Raw genomic sequence first — 21,994 nt, 5'->3', positions numbered from 1 at the left:
CCAGCATCTGCAGACCTCATTTTTTACTCGAAGATTTTAACCTACTGCGAATCCTCTTACAAGGATGCCTTCCTTGAAGAAGCTCTCTTCCTCCCTCTACAAGGCCATCGCCCCTCCCCCTAGTCCCTCCTCCCTACCTTTTATCTCAGCCGGCTTGGCTCTCTCTCTCTTATTCCTGATGAAGGGCTTATGCTCGAAACGTCGAATTCTCTATTCCTGAGATGCTGCCTAACCTGCTGTGCTTTGACCAGCAACACATTTGCAGCTGTGATCTCCAGCATCTGCAGACCTCATTTTTTACATAAAGATTTAAGTAAGGCGTTCGACAAGGTTCCCTTTGAGAGACTGGTTTGCAAGGTTAGATCTCATGGAATACAGGGAGAATTAGCCATTTGGACAGAACTGGCTCAAAAGGTAGAAGACAGAGGGTGGTGGTGCAGGGTTGTTTTTCAGATTGGAGTGCCACAAGGATCGGTGCTGGGTCCTCTACTTTTTGTCATTTACACAAATATTTGGATGTGAGCATAAGAGGTAAAGTTAGTAAGTTTGCAGATGACACCAAAATTTGACGTGTCGTGGATAACGAAGGTGGTTACATCAGATTACAACAGGATCTTGACCAGGTGGGCCAATGGGCTGAGAAATGGCAGATGGAGTTTAATTCAGATAAATGCGAGGTGCTGATATTTTGGAAAGCAAATCTTAGCAGGACTTATACACTTAATGGTAAGGTCCTAGGGAATGTTGCTGAACAAAGAGGCCGTAGAGTGCAGGTTCATAGCTCCTTGAAAGTGGAGTCGCAGGTAGATAGGATAGTGAAGATGACTTTTGGTATGCTTGCCTCTCAGTGCATTGAGTATACAAGTTGGGAGGTCATGTTGCAGTTATAGATGACATTGGTTAAGTCACTATTGGAATACTGCATGCAGTTCTGGTCTTCCTGCAAAAGGATGTTGTAAAACTTGAAAAGGTTCAAAAAAAGATTCACAGGGCTGTTGCCAGGGTTGGAGGGTTTGAATAGACGGGACCGTTTTCCCTGGAGTGTTGGAGGCTGAGAGGTGACTTTGTCGAGGTTTATAAAATCATGAGGGGCATGGATAGGGTAAATAGACAAGGTATTTTCCCAGAGTTGGGCACAGCCAACACTAGAGGGCACAGGTTTAAGGTGAGAGCAGAAAGATATAAAAGCAACTAAGGTGCAAATTTTTTATACAGAGGGAGGTGCATGTATATAATGAGCTGCCAGAGGAATGGTGGAGGCTGGTACAATTACAACATTTAAAAGGCACCTGATTGAATATATGAACAGGAAGAGTTTGACAGAGATATGGGCCAAATGTTGGCAAATGGGACTAGATTTATTTAGAATATCTGGTCAGCCTGGATAAGTTGGACTGAAGGGTCTGTTTCTGTGCTGTACAATTATTCTGTAACTGGTAATGACTGGGAAGTCATTTGCTTACAGCCTGCAGCATTGATATTTAACATATGGATAGTTGTGGGAGTAATGGTAGGCAGCAGTAGTTTGAGCAGTGTCCATCAAGAAACAGAAGTTACTGGAAGGAAAAATGGTTCCCCCATTCTAGCCACTGACTCGTGACCTAGACAAGGTTTTGCCATTGAGAATATAAAAACCATGATCCAACCCACCGATGCAACAATATCAATGAGTAAGGCAAAGATGCTGAGACCTCAAATAACTGACAAACCTTATCTGGCTCTAAGTCCAGGACCAGAAAATGGACTCTTTTTAGTAAAAGATTATAAAATTTTATGGTAATCTACACTACGAGCTTGTGCACTTGGTTCAAACGTGTCCAAGATTGATTTGTCAGAGTGGTGTTCATAGAACATGGAATGTTACAGCGCAGTACAGACCCTTCAGCTCTCAATGTTGTGCCGACCTGTGAAATTAATCTGTTGCCTATCTAATCTACACCGTTCCATTATTACCATATATAGGTCCAATGCCCATTTGAATGCCCTTAACATTGGCAAGTGTACTACTGTTGCAGGTAGGCTGTTCCATGCCCCTACTACTGAGTAAAGAAACTACCCCTGATACCTGTCCTAAATTTATGTTCCCTTGCGTTAGCCTTCACCATCCGAGAAAAAAGGCTCTCACTGTCCACCCTATCTAACACTCTGATTACCTTGTATGTCTCAATTAAGTCACCTCTCAACCTTCTTCTCTCCAATGAAAACAGCCTCGGTTCCCTCAGTCTTTTCTCATAAGACCTTCCTTCTATACCAGGCAACATCATAGTAAATCTCCTCTGAGCCCTTTCCAAAGCTTCTACATCCTTCCTAAAATGTGGTGACCAGAACTGTACACGACACTCCAAGTACAGCCTTACCAGTGTCTTGAACAGCTGAAGCATGACCTTGTGGTTCCGAAACTCAATCCCCCTATGAATAAACGCCAGTACACCATATGCCTTTGTAACAACCCTATCAACCTGGGTGGCAACTTTCAGGGATTTATGCACCTGGACACAGAGAGCTCACTATTCATCTGCATTGCCAAGAAGGCTACCGTTTAGCCCAGTACTCTGCATTCCTGTTACTTCTTCCAAAGTGAACTAGCTTACACTTTGCCGCATTAAACTCCATTTGCCATATCTCAGCCCAGCTCTGCATCTTATCTATGTCCATCTGTAACCCACAACATCCTTTGGCATTATCCAAAACTCTGCCTACCTTACTGCCATCCACAAATTTACTTCTATGTCCACATGCAGTTCAAGCCCGAGGCATTGGATACAAGTGTACAAGCAGCTAAATTAACTGGTGGAGAATGGGTGCACCCCTAAGAAACTTTCTGGTCAATGATGTTACTACAACATAAGGACCTCAGTACTAAATTTGATTGACTTGGCAATAATGGACCAAAAATTGAGAAGTTAAAATCTGAAACTTAGAAAATTTTGTATAAAGGAAAAGGGATCCATAAAAGCCATCTCAGTACAGATTGATTAAGAACTTGACCACTGTACTAGAGACAGTCCTGCTCCAATGGACTGATAATGATTTGTTTATATGCAGAAAAATCTCTCAAACCATAGTTAGGAATGATTTCTGCAGCACCTATGGATTGTGGATGCTTGAGTAGACAAACAAAAGCTAGATGTGAATTCATCAGGATGACGTTCTATTGTGGATAACGAATATGTACTGTTTAACCTATTGTAGAATTTTGGAGCATGGCCTGACCAGTTACCAGCTCGGGGTTTAACATGTAGAAATATTGAGGCTGAATGTGTTATAAGTATTATGTTAATGAGTATTGTTTTGCAATCCCAGTTACCCCCTCCCCCACACACATAATCAAGACATTATATTTTAAAAAGGCTAACCAGGGGGTATTGTGTTAGGTTTAATATACAACTGTATATAGTAGACATATAAGGTAATATTGTAATCATAACTTTGGATTGATATGGTACAGAAGTTTCTTTGGTGGTGTGACCAAATCTGAAATGAGGCAGAAGCAGCAAGGTGCAGGTTGAATGTAATAGCTAGATGTACAATAGAAGCTATATCTGGGTACAGGAGATATTCACATTATGACATCACAAACAAATGTCAATATGCAAACAATTAATCTTGTCATACATTCAATCAAGTAGGTGCTCCTGTACCTACAGGTGCCATCTAGGGTGGGGAAAGGTAGAACTGGCGGAAATTTGCAAAAGAGAAACAATGAATGTACAGTGAAGGAAGTCATCAAGGGAAACCTGACAATATCTCACTGTTGATTGAATCCGTCAAAAGGTATTTGGGACAAGGCCCGGTGATCTATTGAATTATACACTCCAACAAGAAGCCAGAGCTTTGGCTGACGATGGTGAGATTAGAGTGTTGCTGGAAAAGCACAGCAGGTCAGGCAGCATCCGAGGAGCAGGAGAATCAATGTTTCGGGCACGAGCCCTTTGTCAGGAATGATGTCAGACAAATAGGTTGCACTTAGTGAGAGAACCTGTGGAATTTGGGATTGCATATAAAGATATGCGCATGGATCAGAATCATCTCTAATGTTTTGATAATCATTCAGTTAGTATTAGTTCTACACTTATGTGGTTCACTGCACCAGAAGGACACACGAGATGACAAGGTGCCTGGATTCAGAGAATTCAGGCCCAAAACACATCACGTAAAAGCTTGTATTGTTGGGTCAACCCATGCAAAAAGTATAATCAAGTATCTTTACAACTGTAAGCTCGATACTTGGCACATTGATGGGCACCAGATTGCATGGTAAAAGACATAACCACTAAGTTGAAGGGGTTGAATCAGTTTTAGTTATTTAGGCATAATATTTTCTGTCAGAAAGATTTTCAGTAACAACAAATGGGGCAGAGCTGAAGAACTGCATATGTCCAGACACAAGATAAAGGATGGGATACACACAGAGTCATAGAGATGTACAGCACAGAAAGAGACCCTTCGGTCCAGTTCATCCATGTCAACCAGATATCCCAACACACTCTAGTCTGACCTGCCAGCACCTGGCCCATATCCCTCCAAACCCTTCTATCCATATACCCATTCAGATGCCTTTTAAAATGTAGTACTTGTACTGGCCCTCACCAACTCCTCTGGCAGCTCATTCCATACATGTACTACCCTCTACATGGAATGGTTGCCCCTTAGGTCTCTTTTATATCTTTCCCCTCTCACACTAAATATATGCTCTGTAGTTCTGGACTCCCCTACCCCAGGGAAGAAACTTTGTCTGTTTATCCTATCCATGCGCCTCATAATTTGATAGACCTCTGTAAGGTTACCCCTCAGCCTCCGACACTCCAGCCCCATCCTATTCAACCTGTCCCAATAGATCAAATCCTCCAAACCTGGCAACATCCTTGTAAATCATTTCTGAACCCTTTCAAGTTTCACAACATCCTTCCGATATTCCAAAAGTGGCCTAACCAATGTCCTGTACAGCCGCAACATGCCTTCCCAACTCCTGACCAATAAAGGGAAATCAATGAAGAAAAAGATGTCCTTGGATTCAATACAAACAATGCCTGTTACATGTAACATTGGAATATCACTTTCAAATAAACCTGTTGAACTGTAACCCGGTGTTGTGATTTTTTAACTTTGTCCACACCAGTTCAACACTGGCACCTCCACATCACTGGAATATCTGGTAAACCTAGTGTAATTTGATTAAATTATTCATCTAATGTAGGAAATATTGCAGCTAACACTTGCAATGTGAAAAACTAGATAATCTAGTTTTAAATGCTGACCACGACACCAGAGACAACTCCTTTCTCTTCAAAATAGTGCCATTAGATCCTTAACATCTACCCAGGCCAGCTGTTGGCCCTTGGTCCTTCATCTCTCATCCAAAAGACTGCACTATTGACAGTGAAGCACTCCCTCCATTAGTTCTGCATTGGAGTATTTAATTTTTACACTTGAGGCCTGGAGTGGGACTTGAATTTTGAACTTATAGTGAAGAAAAGTATCCTGCAAATTCCTCTCCCCCAAAGATAAAACTTAGACTACATCTACTTGCATTTTAAAAATGTTCTGTATTCAAAAAATAAGAAAGACCATACTAAGGGTCTGGTATTTTTCAATCTTTTATCCACTGTTTACAATCTAATTCCCATTTTACAAGCTTATACATTTATACCCTGGTGAGCAGAGCAGAATAGTATGCCAGATTTCTTTATCATATTCACTCCCTTCTGCAATCAACCAGAATATACAATTCAATAGGGCAAGCTGCCCTCCGTACCTACTATTCAGCATCGAAAGGCTAATTTTCCCTCATTTAATACATAACACATTGAACAGATTTTCAGTGAACAAAACATCCAACATTCATACATTTAAAATAGTTACTTTAGTAGAAACAAATTTCAAACAAATGTGTTCTATATCTGGATTTTTTCTCACCAAGTCACACTTGATAAAAGAGCAGCAACGTCCAGACATTTTTTTCCCCCGAGGCACCACAATAAATAGTTAAGTCCATGAATGCAAGAGAGCCACTGATTGCATTTAATGGTTGTAACAACTGCTCAACAGTTACAAAGTACTGTTTTTATTCTGTGGAGTTACCAATCAACTTGTGCTGATACAAATAAAGGTTTTCAGTCCCATTTCGATGCATCCAACATCATGGATTGGGATATGGCACTTTGGTGAAGGTGCTTTATTGGGACAATTTATGGTCCTCCATAATCTGTATCTGCAAAGAAATTTAATTTTGCATAGTTATTCCTTCATTCTGAAACTGAATCTTCCTGCTCTTCTGTATAATTTGTTGTTTGGGAGGACAGAACTTGAGTACCTTTGCAAAAAGACATTTGTCATAGCTTTATGTTCTGCACTCATCGGGACTATTTGTAATAATATCAATTGAAGGGGGATAAACAACATTAATACTGCACCAGAGGACAGTGTCAATTGATTGACAAGTGGCTGGTAGCGATGTCAAAACAGAAAATGCAGAAATGAATGACGATTGGCAGGGAGATGGGAGGCCCTGACATCACCATGCAATCACAGAAAATTTGATTAAATAAATCAAAATCTAGCCATTCACTCTTGTTGGAAATTAACAATTTCAATCAATGTCAAATAAAAGGAAAATCTAGCTTCAAAAAGGTTCTTATAACTCAAATATTCGACAAATAAATAATGAAGTTTTCCGAAGCATCTATTAGTCATGAAATGTTATTTCTTTTTTAATTTGGTGGTTAGAGGAGTAAACAAAAGAGTTGCTTGAATTATATAAATTCTAGCTTCTTCAGTTTGTTCACAGGATATGGGTGTCACTAGCTAGGCCAACATTTATTGACCATCCTTAAAAGCCCAGAGGGCAGTTAAGAGTCAGCCACATTGCTCATACAATATATTAAGGGCAGAAAATACAAAATCCATGACTGAAAAAGTTTGATGATGCATATTTTAAAATCATCAGTGAAGCATTAACATGCACCACACATACTTATATGATTCTCAAACAGGAGTCCTTGATTTCAGGTGCATTACTAATACTAATTCCAATCTGCCCTTCCCCAGCTGGCCAGAGATGACAGTTGTGAAGGTGTTAAGTGTGAATAACTACTAATTTATTAGAAGGATAAATGATATCCATGCTGTTTTGTCTTGACTCTTGGAATACTTGCTTTAATCAAAATTTTACTCATTTGCTCTGCACCTAGTTTGAGAAATAGCCTGCAATAAATGGGTTCAGAGGACAATGGGGCTCAAGTAACAAAAAGGGTTTTAAAATATCTTTCTTCTAAAATGTACCGTTTGCTTTTCGGATCCTTTTTTGAGTTACATCACCATTTTCTTCTTGTTTCCGCTTTACACAATCTGAACAAGATGTTCCTGCAACAAATGAAGGTACATACTTTAAAGAACCATTCCTCAACTTTCCCAGGAAAGCATCAACACAAACAAGTTCTAGGTCATTGATGACTGTTGGAATTTAAAAGTGCATGTATAAGGCTAGGTTTCTCTTCTCTCACCCCATATAGTCCAATGCATTACAAATCTTAATGACTGAAGTCAAAGGGAAAGAGACTCAAAGATCAGTGACTGAAGTTAAAGGAAAATGACTAAACTCATCAGTGACAATTTATTTCCTTCTCTCTTACCTCTCCCAAAATAAGTATTTTAGTGCCCAATTCAGGTTCTTTGTCCAACAGCAGGAAGTTTTCTTGCATGGTTTTTTTTCCCATAACGTTTATCAGCATCCAGGCTGTGCAAATTTTGTTTCAAATAACTATAGACAAGGCAGAAAAATACATTTTGGGAGAGGCAATTTCCCATCTTGGTCAGTTTTCTAACAATGCTTCTGATTATATGATCAAATGTTCTCTAAACACTAATGCCATTTCTAGTTGTTAATTTTTTATCAGCAAAGTCAGAATGTTTCTGTATTTCAAAACCTGTGTAACCAATAAGAGGACACTGTCAAAACTTGCTGCTAAAGAACAACCTCAACCACGTACAATGTGTACAACCATAATAAGTATAAAACACGTTTGCATGAGGGAACCAAACAATAGTAATTATCTCTCCAAAAGTGCTACTGCCACTGACTTCAATTTTACTTATCTAGCTTTTTCAAGACTTTAAACAAAGAAATGTTCTGACTTTGTCTCACACAATTTTTCTGTGAATAAAAATAATTAACTAGATTATAGAGAAAATTAGTAATTTCAGACTGTAGCTTGAATTTTGATTCCCCATTCACTTTCAGCAATCTCAACACTTGTGTTCCCAACTTTCAATCCATACTGCATACAACTTAACATCTGTCTTTAAATCACTGCTATAGAGAGGAATCCAGTAAACATTTTCGCTTGTTAGAACAAACTGCAAATATAGTTATACATAGATAATGAAGACCAGGAGGCACAGTCACAGAAGTTAGCCACTCAGCCTATTGGGTCTGCTCTGCCATTCAGTGAGATCATGGCTAATCTGATAATCCTCAACTACACTTTCCTGCTTTTTCCATTGCTCTCAAATGCTTTAATGTTTGAAAATCTGTGTCTCTGTCAGCCTTGAATATACTTAATGACCCAGTCTCAATATTCCTCTGTGGTAATCAATTCCACAGATTTACAACCTTCTGAAGAAATTCTTCTTCATCTGTCTTAAATGCATGAACCCTCATTGAGATTATGCCAACCACTCCTAGACTCTCCCACAATGGAAGATGTCCTTTCCACACCTAACCTGTCAATTCCTTTAGGAATATTGTATGATTCGATTCTCATTCTTCTAGCTCCAGTGTCTACAGGCCCAATCTGCCAGCCTATAACTAGGCATCATGATATCTCCCCAAATCTGCTATTTATCAAGACCTCAATACCTCCTTCTTTCTTCTACGTTCAATCATTCAAATTATCATAAATCAATATTCTTACTATGATTAAAATCTATTGACAGGAACTATTGCAAATAACAATTATAACATAAGACTTTAAATCTTCTTTGCATACACTAATTAACGAGAATTAGTACAAGTTATATTCTTCTTTGAGTAACATTTTTTCCCTTTATATCTTTACATCAAGTTCCACATTTCTTTGAGAAGACTTGTCCTTCCACAATTCTATTTTAATTGCATAGTTGACCTGTACATGTAATGTGATTCAATCACACAGGAATTTAAGATATCTGATTATCTCAGTATATAAACAATGCAGTTAGTTCCAGAATCCAAGGGTTGCAAGGAAATGTGAACTAATACAACTGCATTTTAGCTTACCTAGTATTGGACTTGTACTATCTGCAGAAGAACCATCTGGAAAAAAAAAAGCAGTGTCAATAAACAAATAAACCAGTTATTCAGGCATATGATACAATCTTACTTAATATTCAAGGAACCACAGGACAGATTACATATTATTAGAATTATTTTAATTATGGAGATAGTGAATAATCTGATGCACTTCGAACTGATTTACACAAGTTGGAAGACATGACTGTCAGTTTTGCATCTTGAACAATCGGTATTCTTTGTGTCACAAGTTTCTATTTGGTCAGCCCTCGTGACATCAGAGGACAAGAATAAACTGTACAATTTGTTTTTATGAACTTTCATTAAAAAATTTCGGGAAGGCCAAACTAGTTTCAATTTTGAAGTTGAACTTATTTTTTAAATATTAATACTTATATTGTTAGATAAATTACATGCTTATCACAAGTAAATAAGCTAATATTCCAACCTTAATAGTTTTAAAGTAAATAGTGGAAACCTATAATTCAAAGAGATAATGCATGGAAATACACAGATTAATGGAGAGACTAGGTAGCTCAATGCTATAAGATGAGTCCTTCTTCAAATTTGGAAACAACTCTTGTTGAATGCTAAATATATTGATACATTTTCTCCAATTATAATGATAAAGTTTTTTATTTACCATTATTTTAGTTCATGTTAAACTAGAAGCAAAACTATAAATTTGTGCCATCCTTTTGATCAGATGCCACGAGCAAAACATTTGTCTCATGCATGATGTACACTTTACTGAATCACAGGTAACAACATAAAACGTAATACGAGAAGGTTGTATAATTCTAGTATTTTTAGCATTATATTAGTGCCTATACTCTGAATACCTAACAATCTATTAAGGGGTATGGTTGAAGTGATTCTATTATCCAAAGTTCTAAATTAATGGCCAGAAATATGGGTTCAAATCTCAATACAGCTGGAGAATTTAAGTTAATTAAATCAAACTGCAGTGCAAGGTAATATTAGTAATGGTGAGCATGAAACTATCAGTTTGTATAAAAACCCAGGCAATTCACCCTTGTTCTTTAGGGAAAGAAATCAAACCTTACCTGGTTTGACTCAAGTGGCTCGAAGCCACAGCATGGTGGCAGACTCTGAAATGGCCAAGCATGCCACTTAGTTGTATTCAAAAAGGAAAAGCAGCTCTCCTATCTTTTCCAAGGGAAATCAGCTTTAGTTTTACCTGTAATACACTCATCCAGCAAACTAAAGAAAGGTGGCTTTAGCATAATAGTTGTTATGTTGCAAACCATTCATTTAAAGTGCCAAATTATAGAATATCCAACTATTGTGTTAACCAAATTTAAAACAAGATAACTGCTAGATGAGAGTCACATAGTATGGAAACAGACTCTTTCACCCAAGAAGTCATTGCCAACCCTAATCCCAAACTAAACTTAGTCCCACCTGCTTGTATTTGGATCACATCCCTGTAAACATTTCTTATTCACGTTTTTATCTAAATGTTTAGGGTGTAGGTTTGCTCGCTTGGGCTTCACTTGGAGGTCGCCACTGATGATGTTACCTGGCCAGGTAATGAAACGTCTGGATATCAAACCTACAGCTCAGCAAGCAAACCTACACCCTAAATCTCAACCTGAGCTACAAACCTTCACACCCTTGCAATTATCGAAATGTCTTTGTAACTGTACCCGCATCCACCAATTCCTCAGGAAGTTCATTCCACCCCACCCCACACAACTCAACAAAATGATGATTGCCATTTATTTGCTGGTTCATTTCTCAGGGCACTGCCTTGAACACAATCAATCTTCCTGGTTTAAGATTTAAACAAAACCTGACCATTTACTGTCAATCATTCACTAGCCAATTTCCCCATGGCCAATCATCTACCAATCAGAGTCTACTTTACACACAATCACTTCTTCCTCATAGAGTGTTAATGTTTTTCTTCCTATTAATATCAAAAATAGGAGTAGGCCATTTGGCTCTTCAGGCCTGCTGTGCCATTCAATATGATCATGGCTGATCATCCTAATTGGTACCCTGTATTTGCTTTCTTACCATATTTTCTGATCCCGAAGTAATTCCTTTTTTGAAAATGTTCAATGTTTTAGCCTCAACTGCTTTATGTGACAGAGAATTCAACAGGCTCATCATCTCTTGGTGAATAAGTTTCTGCTCATCTCAGTCCTAAACGACTTACACCCAGTTCTTGGTTTGCTTGCCGAGCTGGTGGGTTGCCATGCAGACATTTTGTTATCATGCTAGGTAACATCAACAGTGCAAACTCCATGAGCTTCATGGAACGATCTGTCCTCAGCAAAGGTCTCACCTTCATCCCACTACACTCCCAGATCAACGAATTCTATAAGCACTGCAACACTGAACTTTTCTTTCATCATCTCTGCGTTTACTTTTTCCATTAGGACTCCTACCCACCCTCTGAGGACCCCTTCTTCCACCTCCAGCATACACCATTCACTTGGACAACCTGTCCTGGTCTGTTACACGCCCTCAACCTCTTTATCTCTAACTTCTGCCGAGACATTGACCACCTCAACCTGTCCATCCCCTCACCCACTCCCCCCGCCCAATTCTCCCCCCTCCCCGAAAATGCTATTCCTTACTCCCATTTTGTCCATCTCAGCTGTATCTGCTCCCAGGAGGAGCAATTCCACTCCAAGACATCCCAGATTGCGTCCCATTTCAAGGAGTGCAATTTCTCCTCCTATGTGATCGAAAATGCCCTCCAGTGCACGTTCTCCACTTCCCGCACCTCTGCCCTTCCAAATGAAACAAGAACATCCTCCCCGCCCCCCCACAGTTCTCACCATGCACCCCACTAATCTCCAGATACAGCATATTAACGCCAATTCGCAGAATGTTTCAGGGAACATCTCTGGGACACTCACATCAAACAACCCCACCATCCTGTGGCTGATCACTTCAACTCCCCCTCCCACTCCACCAAGGATGTGCAAGTGCAGGGCTGCCTCTACGGCCAAATCCAAGCCACTCAACAGCTGCAGGGAGAATGCCTCATCTTCCACCTTGGGACTCAGCATCAACATCAATTTCCCCAGTTTCCTTATCTCCTCTCCCCCCACCCCATCCCAGATCCAACCCTCCAACTTGGCATCGCCCTCTTGAACTGTCCTAACTGTCCATCTTCCTTCTCACCTATCCACTCCACACTCCCCTCCGATCTATTACTATCATGCCCCATATCTACATAATGCCTTCCCAGCCACCTCCTTTCCCCCAACCCTCCTATTTATTGCTCACCACATTCCCCCACCTTCCCTCCCAACATTCCTGGTGAAGGGCTTATGCCTGAAACATCGACTCTCCTGCTCCTTGGATGCTGCCTCACCTGCTGTGCTTTTCCAGTGCCACACATTTCAACTCTGATCACCAACATCTGCAGTCCTCATTTTCTCTCATCCCAGGAGTCAGTCAGTCTGGCAAACTTTTGTTACACTCTCTCCACAGTCAGAACTTCCTTTTTCAAATAAGCACACCAGACCTACACATTACTCCAAAATGTGTAATCTCACCAAAGCTCTATACAATTGTAGCAAGACATCCCTGCACTTGTACTCTAATTCTCTCATAATGAAGGCCAACATATAATTTGTCTTCTTGACCACCTGCTTGCTTACTTTCAGTGTTATGGACCAGACCAAACCCTCGTAATATAAGATGATAGCATAAACCTTACATTTTCTGTTTTAAAGGCAAGTGCCAGGTGTTGTGTTCCAGATAAAATTCCATTGGTCAAAATACTAGTCTTTGAAGTAAAGCACACATTTTATTCATACACTATAGTTAAAATACAACAAAAGAAAGAATTGAAATAACTTAACTCTATTGGAAAACTTAACAGAATAATAGATTGTTCAACAATTAAGTACTAACTATTCCGATATAGTAACATCCCATAAACACACCCTTGGGAAAGGCAAACTCAATAAAATGGATTATCTGACATGTAATTATAGTCAGAGTTGTACAGCACATAAACAGACCAGTGATATCAGTGATAATCAACACAGTTTTGTGAAGGGGAGATTGAGGGGGGACCTGATTGAGGTTTACAGAATCATGAAGGGTATAGATAGGGTTGATAGAGACAAGCTTTTTCCCAGGATGAAGGATTCAATAACGAGGGGTCACGGTTTCAAGGTGAGAGGTGGAAAGTTTAAGAGGGATACACACGGCAAGTACTCCACACAGAGGGTAGTGGGCGTCTGGATCGCGTTGCCAGCAGAGTTGGTAGAGGCAGGTATGGTAGATTCATTTAACATACATCTGGACAGATGCATGAGTAGGTGGGGAGCAGAGGGATACAGATGCTTAGGAGTTTGGCGACAGTAGATATGGATCGGCTCAGGCATGAAGGGCCAAAGGGCCTGTTCCTGGGTTGTAAATTTTCTTTGTTCTTTGTTAGACCATTCGGTGCAACTCGTCCATGCCGACTAGATATCCTAAATTAATCTAGTCCAATTTGCCAGCATTTGGCTTATATCCCTCTAAACCATTCCTATTCATATTTCCTTCCAGATGCTTTTTAAATGTTGTAATTGTACAAGCATCCAACACTTCCTCTGGCAGCTCATTCCATACACACATCACCCGCTGCATGAAAACGTTACCCCTTAAGGTCCCTTTTACATCTTGCCTCTCTCACCCTAAACCTATGCCCTCTAGTTTTGGACTCCCCAATACTGGGGAAAAAGACCTTGTCTACTTTACCAATGCATGCCCCTCATGATTTTATAAACCTCTAGTAGCAGGAAGAGAATCCCCAGAGACGTAAAATAGCTTCCACATACAGCTTCTAGACCCCAGCAGTAACTGTTATTGAAAAACAAACTAAAAATCCTGTTTCTAGGAGTTTAACCACACCCGTACACCTAATCATGCTGTTTCTATTGTTATGACTTTAGAGGAAAACCCCAAGGCCTCACAAGCTTAGTAAAAGTTTACAGGTTTAGAAGCAGATAGCTCAGTGCTTCTGTCTTAACCTTTCTTCACAAAAACAATTCAGGACCAAATACACATCTTTAAGTCATAATATCATCACATCAGTGGCAGTTATACAAGAATGCCCGAGTTTCATTGCACTTGCCCTTTCCTAACCTATCCCCATTAGACTATAAACTACCTTTGCTTTTGCTACCTCACATTTATCCACATTATACGTCATCTGCTGTGCATTTGCCAATTCAATCAACTTGTTTAAATCATCCTGAGGCATTTCTGTATTTTCCTGTCAGTTCAGTCTCCAACCTTAGAGTCATAGAGATGTCCAGCATGGAAACATACCCTTCGGTCCAACCTGTCCATGCTGACCAGATACCCATCATAGAATCCCTACAGTGTGGAAGTAGGCCATTTGGCCCATACTGAGAGTCCATACTGACCCTGTGAAGAGCAGCCCACCTACACCCCCACTCCCCTACCCTATGCCTGTAACCCTACATATCCCATGGCTAATCCACCTAGCCTGCACATCCCTGGACGCCACAGGCAATATAGCATAGCCAATCCACCTTCCCCATCCCATCTAAATAAATTTGTTAATTATATGACCATAGATGTAGGTGTAGAATTAGGCTATTCAGCCCACTGAGTCAGCTCTACCATTTGATCATGGCCAATGCATTTCTCCATGCCATTCGCCTGGCTTCTCTCTACAAGCCTTGATCCCCTTACTAATATATTATGAACAGTTGAGGTTGTAGCACTGATTCCTACAGGACCCCATTCATGACATGCCACTCAGTAAAAGATTTGGTTTCCTGTGTGCCAACTAGTTTCTCTATCTATGCCAGTACACTCACTCATCTCCTCCCCCTCCCCCCAATTCCAATATCTTGCAACCTTATCAAAAGCCTTCTGAAAGTCGCAGTGAATCACATTCACTGACTACAACTTATCACTCTATTAGTTATATCCTTAAAACTTGTAGACTTGTAAAACAGGATTTCCTTTTCATGAGTCCATGTTGATTGTCCAAGTCTATCACTGCTCAGTGCTCTGTGGGCGGCACAGTGGCTCAGTGGTTAGCACTGCTACCTCACAGCGCCAGGGACCCGGGTTCAATTCCTGCCTCCTGGCTGCGTGATGTTTGCACATTCTCCCCATGTCTGTGTGGGTTTCCTCCAGGTGCTCCGGTTCCCTCCCACAGTCCAAAGATGTGCAGGTTGGGTGAATTGGCCATGCTAAATTGTCCGTAGTGTTAGGTGCATTAATCAGATGTAAATGCAGGGGAATGAGTCTGGGTGGGTTGCTCTTAGTCGGGTCGGTGTGGACTCGTTGGGCCAAAAGGCCTGTTTCCACACTGTAGGGAATCTAACCTAATATCTGGTATTAACTCTTTTCTAATGTCATTTTCTTCATTATCCATGTTAGGCTAACTGGTCTATCATTCATTGTTTTCCCTCATCTTCTTGTTTAAATAGTAAGATTGTGTTTGTGCTTGAACCATACAAATTGTTCCACAATCTGTAGAATCTTGAAAGTCGATTACCAATCCATCCACTATCTAGGGCTACTTCCTGAAGCACACTGGGATGTAATTCATCAGGCCTTGCATATTTATCAGCATTTAATCCCATCAATTTTGCCAATACCTCCCTGTTAATACTGATTTCTTGCAATCCTCCCTCTCACCAGGCACTACATTCCCTAAGAATACTGCAACATTGTTGGTGCCCTTTTCTATGAAGACATAACTAAATTTATGTTTAATTACCATTTTGCACTTTGTTCCCCATTACAACCTCCCTGTTTCTGATTGTAAGGGACATAGAAGCTTTAACATTCAGTTTGTATGTTCCAAGCAAGCTTACTCACATATTCTATTTACACTCTCTTAAATTAACTCCTTTGATGAAATCTAAACTGCTCCCAATCCTCAAGTTTGCAGCTCTTTTGGCAAATTTGCATGCCACTCGCTTGAATCTAAGACGATCCCTAATTTCCTCCGTTAGCCATGGTCGGGACACCTTTTCCATTTTATTGTTGTGTCAGATGGAATGAACAATTGCTGCAATTCCTCCATGTGGTTTTTAAACATTTGCCATTTCTTATTCACTATCATCCCTTTAAGTAACATTCCCCAATTTATCCTAGCTGGTTAGCATCTAATACGTCATAGTTTCCTTTATTTAAATTGAGGACTAAGATTAAGGATCAACTGCATCACTTTCTATCTTAATGGAGAATTCTATCGTATTATGGTCAATCTTCCCCAAGTGGCAATTCCACAGCTTGACAGCCAATTATTCCTTTCTCATTACATGATACCTAGTCTAGAACAGCCTGCTCTTTAGTTGGTTCTTGAATGTATTGATCCAGAAAGCCCATCTCGTACACACTCCAGTAATTCCTCCTCTTTGTTATTATTAGTGGTTTGGTTTGGCCGATCTATATGCAAATTGAAGTCACCCATAATTACAGCCTGACCGTTATTGTTTGCTTCTCTAAATTACTTTTTAAATGCCTTCACAAACTATACCACTATAGTTTGAGAGTTTATGTAAAACTCCCTACTATTGTTTTCAGCCCTTTGGTATTCCTAAGCTCTACCCATACAGATTCCACATCAGAGCCAATATCATTTCTTTAACTAGTAATGTTACCCTACCTCCACTTCTACTTTGGACAAGCACAAAGAGAGACTGAGAGACAGAACCCAAACGTAGGATGAGAAGTGTTGTTTAATTTGTTCTTTCAATGCATCATTCTGGCATCTGTCAATTCCCAAGACATGAATCAAATAGCAGATGTTCCACTGCATTATATTTGTCTATTTTATTATATTTTCATTCACCAAAATTCATTTCTGCAAACTTGAAGAAGTTGTGACTATCTAGAGCCTCAAGAAAGATTTACAATACAGAACAATTTTCACGATAAAAAGTAATTCTGCATCTATTAAAAACTTAATACCAGTAACAGATGACTTACCTGGGCTCTTCCTCCTGCAAATCTGTGTCACCAAGTCATGGAAATACTGAGGCATACATTCAAATCGGTCTCCGTAGGATACTATTTTAATCCCATGCAGCAGCATCTCTGCCTGCAACTTAAAGAAATGATCATGGCTATCCTTTCGCACGAGCATAAAATGTTCCAGATCCACTTTGTCTTGAACAGAATACAAAAATAGTGCCTGGAAGATCTGATCACGCAGAGTTTCTCCGCAGCCCAAAAATACAAATGACTTGGTACGGTACAGCTCCTGAAATTCTTCCTATCAGGGAAAAGAATCCCAAACATATTGTTACAGGTTCTCCCTCAAGAGAATGTTTTCACGTGTATTAAAAGAATAAACATCCTAAAGCACTGAAAATAAATATATGGTCAAATTGTTCAGGACTACCATAATACTGTAAACACCATTTTACTCTGCATAAACAAGTTCGATTTTTGTGGACAGTTTAAATGCTGACTTTTAACTACATTTAAACTATTGTAGGTCATTTTCATCATTATTCTTGTGCCATTTTGCTTCCTTGATTCTGTACCAAAATTATCAATGCATGGTTTTCAACCAGAGGTGAGATAAGTTAGCATGGCTTCTCCTTGAAAAATTTGCTTTGAAAAATTTTTGAAAGGCAAACCAACTTAATGATGCAGGATATCCCAAAACTAAAGGTAAGGAAGTCCTGTTTGAAGACTATTCTAAAGTTAGTGAGGAAAGAAGGTTTTGCATGTACCTTTAAAACTAACCCATTCTAATAAAGACTTAGAAAATTCAGATTTGGACTTGTTCTTCCCACTATATGCTGTTTGAACTTCAGCAATGGCTGTAAATTAGTCGTCTTCTTTCTTAGGCATCGCTAATGAGAGTAAAAAATGAGGTCTGCAGATGCTGGAGATCACAGCTGCAAATGTGTTGCTGGTCAAAGCACAGCAGGCCAGGCAGCATCTCAGGAATAGAGAATTCGACGTTTCGAGCATAAGCCCTTCATCAGGAATATTCCTGATGAAGGGCTTATGCTCGAAACGTCGAGATCGCTAATGAGATGTTATGTCAGGAATAAAAACAGAAGCTGCTGAAAAGGTTCAGCAGCTTTGGCAGCATCTGTGAAGACAAATCAGAGTTAATGTTTCAGGTCCAGTGACCCTTCTTCAGATTCTTCCTCACCTTCCTCATTCTGACTTGAAAGGGGTTGTTGGAGTGCTCCAGACCCAGGTGAATTGCCCATCAGAATCTTCAATTTCCCCGGCAATCCCCAAAGACTCATTGGTTTTGAGAAGTTCATAGTCCTAACGTTAACTCTAGTCAACACTGCACAACTATGCTAATCATCAGAATATCATAAATTTTATTCATCCTCAAACAAATATGATCTGAAGCATAAGGAGTTCACCTTCTTTCGGGCTGGTATTAAATGATGCTAATTCATACAGTTGAAAGCAGTTTGACAAATTACAGCAAGTTGCAAAAACAACCTTCTTCAGTGTTATTTTTAAAAAATATTTAAATAGAGACCATTCTTTAGGTCCAAGATAAAGGTGCATGGATGTCAGGGCAGCACAGTTAAAGAATACTGCTGTGATTGCATAACCAGTCTATCAGGTCAAAGCTCTGAATCTGTCAAAGACTGCAGTCATGAATAGTGAGAAACAAAAACAATCTATTAGTAACCCTCTTCTTGTGCAGTGGTAGTACCTCCATACTTAGAGCACAAGACCAGAGTTCAAGTCCCACTTGCTCCAGTGGTGAGTAATAACATCTCTGAACAAGAAAAATAGGTTATTTTTTAAAACATTAATGGCGAAGGCAGTTTCACAAATGTCCCCATCCTCATATATGGTGGGCCCAGCACATTTGTAAAAAACAGAGCTGAGACATTTAAAAATTATCACCATCCAGAATTGTCAAGCAGATGGTCCATTTGAGAAGCCACTAAGTCAGATTTCAGTTTTCAGCTAATTCAACAAACTCCAAGTGGTATCAACAACATCAAACTCCACATGATATTAAGCACACTAAAAACAACATAGGGAATGGGTACTGACAATGTCTCGGCTGAAGCCACGCTTCAGAATTAGTCACACCCTTAGTCAAAGTGTGCTAGTGCAGCTTCTGCATTCATGTGACAATGTAGAAAACTACACAGCTATGAGCTAGCGGTACAAAAATAGAACAAATTCAATTTGGCCAATTTTCACCCCATGGATAAAAAATGCTGGGAGGTGTTGTCAACAGTATTGACAGATAACACATATTCAGCAATATCGTGTTCCCAGTGCTCAGCTCCAGACGACTGGTACAGACATGGATCAAATGAGATACTATCTTGGAGATCAAGACAGCATTTAAAGTCAAGTACAAGGAACCCCAACAACACTGCAGTAAATGACAAATCGGGAAATTTTCCACTTGTTGAAGTCACATCAAGCATAAAGTATTGTTGGTTTCAGGAGGCCAATCATTTCAGACCTTGGGCATCACTATATGAATTCCTCAAGTCAGCAGTTTCCATGACCACAATAACTGAGGTTTGTTGACTATCGTACGCCAGCACAATTCCTCAGATACTGAAGTCATCCATTTTTACAAGATATGGACAGTATTAGGCTTGGGCTGATAAAGGGGCAAGTGATACTCATAACCACACCAATACCAAGCAAAGTCTGTACACCATCTACAATGTTCAAGTAATGAATAGTCTTCACAAGCCTGACAGAGTAGCTCTAACACTCAAGAAGCTTAATACAATCTAGGCAAAAGCAGCATACTTGATTGCATTCTGTTCACCATAGTAAACATTCTCATTCTCCACCAGAAGTACAATGCTAGAATGTACCATCTACAAGATATGCTGCAGCATCTCAACAAGGCTTGTCTGACAGCACCTTCCAAACTCACAATCTTCACCTCCTTGAAGAATAAGGTCCACAGGTGCATGTAAATAACACGATAAACACACCACCATGACATGAAACTATGTCACTGCTCCTGCAGTCGCTGCATCAAAATACTAGAAATCTGTCCCCAACGACACTGTGCAAATATACTACATGAAATGCAGTAGTTCAATGCAGCAATTAGTGCTCACACCAATGAGCAATTTTTTTGAAAAGCTACATCTGTGTTAGGAACTAAAGAAAAGCAGTTTAAACTGTTGCGATATAGCAGCAAACTACAGAATGCTGGTGCATTTGTCCACAAAATATTAAAATTCTAATTAAAAAGGAACATAATTTAATCTGTAAAAAACAGTACGAGATTTGAAATCACACATTGGGGCATCTTGCAAGCAAATTATTGCTATTTGGGTAAATTACTGCTGGGACTCTGCTAATTCAAATATGGCAAAAAAAACTTTAAAAATAAACTTACTGCTTTTATACAGACATTAAGGTCGGAAATAGAAAAAAAAATTAGTTATGAGAAAAAGGCAGGAAAGTGAAGTTGAAGAATATCAAAACAGCTATGATCTCATTAAACAATGGAGCAGTCTCAATGGTTCAACTGGCCTACTTCTGCTCCAACATCTTATATAAACTATCAACTGGCAATGTGTTAAAAAATTTATGTGCAACATGGAGCACTAACGAAGAATTTCATCATGAATGAGAAACATAGCGCATGCACACTTTCTATTTGTATTTCTCATGCCTCAATGAGGCTGAGGCTGTCATTCTATCACCAAGTATTATTTTCCTCGTTAACAGGGAAAACCTAGTTATTGCTTGCTTTTGTTTGACACAATTGTTAACATTTGTACAGTTGGTTCTGATGTAATGCGATAGTTGTGTTCCCCTACAATCTAAGAAAATGGTGGAATAGCCAAGTCATTTAAACTGATGGGGCCGGAATCACCAATACAGGTAAGGAAAGTTTGCATTCAATAAGTAAGGTCTAAATGGTTCAACTGTGTTAAAGACAATTCAGATTGATGAAACATGCGTTATAGCAGAACCAACTATAACTGTTATTTCATTGTTCACTTGTATTCTTTTGAAACCATTTTCGGCAAGGTGTTCAATTTAAGAGATAAATCAATGCCTACCATCAAATCTTGATCATGCATTACATCCTTGTATCCTGATGGATCCAATACCAGACCACAGGGATCCGTGAATAGTCCATGTATATGAAGGACACTATATTTTTGTAGTCCTCTGGCCCACTGAACCACCTACAAAAGCACAAAGTCTGCAAATTACATCAATGAGAACGATAATGCAGGATCACTGTCTACTTTCCCTTCATTGTTCACAACTTCTAACTTTGTCAGTTATTCAGAATATCTACTTCAAATCAAATCACACCAGATACTGTAATACTGCAGATAATGTGTATGCAGCTAGCATCCACTGGATGTCTACAGAATGAAAAACATGAATTCAATATTGATTTAACCCCAGCCGTGCTATTTTGGAATTCAACCCCTCAGCCATCATTCTATCAAAGATTACCCAACAAGCAGCAGAAAAGGACCCCACACCAATGCTGGATCATCAACTATTTAAGTTACTTGCTGGTTGATTTCCTCTGGCTGATACTATATGTAACAGTGCAAGCATTTGATAATTTGCATAGTTCTTCTAAATTGTAATATGGAATATGGTGTGGCAAGTGCCAAAGAATCTTTTCCTAACTGATTTTGAGACTTTCACAAACCAACTGTTCCTACTTCACTCAAAATACAACATTATTTGAGTAACTAGGAAAGGTTACAAAGAACACAAGACAAATAAAGATATGAAGAGGGA

At 39.5% G+C, this 21,994-nt stretch overlaps 1 protein-coding gene across 3 annotated transcripts in view; it reads right to left on the bottom strand.

Annotated features, from left to right (window-relative positions):
- Positions 1 to 5,581: 5,581 nt before the first annotated feature.
- Positions 5,582 to 21,994, bottom strand: part of LOC132824965 (protein FAM118A-like) — a 61,683-nt gene continuing 45,270 nt past the window's right edge. For 2 of the 3 annotated variants that reach the window (XM_060839889.1, XM_060839890.1), the window contains 5 exons: positions 21,289 to 21,417; positions 17,228 to 17,513; positions 9,257 to 9,292; positions 7,282 to 7,362; positions 5,582 to 6,211 (listed from right to left, as the gene is read on the bottom strand). In XM_060839889.1, coding sequence (XP_060695872.1) covers positions 6,189 to 6,211; positions 7,282 to 7,362; positions 9,257 to 9,292; positions 17,228 to 17,513; positions 21,289 to 21,417 — 555 coding nt within the window. In that variant the 3' untranslated portion in view covers positions 5,582 to 6,188. The remainder of the gene's footprint in view (positions 6,212 to 7,281; positions 7,363 to 9,256; positions 9,293 to 17,227; positions 17,514 to 21,288; positions 21,418 to 21,994) is intronic. The other variant, XM_060839891.1, reaches the window with a different exon arrangement.

This window comes from Hemiscyllium ocellatum, chromosome 19 (genome assembly GCF_020745735.1).
Source record: "Hemiscyllium ocellatum isolate sHemOce1 chromosome 19, sHemOce1.pat.X.cur, whole genome shotgun sequence".
NCBI lineage: Eukaryota > Metazoa > Chordata > Chondrichthyes > Orectolobiformes > Hemiscylliidae > Hemiscyllium > Hemiscyllium ocellatum.
Note: the sequence above shows the minus strand (reverse complement) of the source record. Positions and strands in the feature narration are given on the sequence as shown.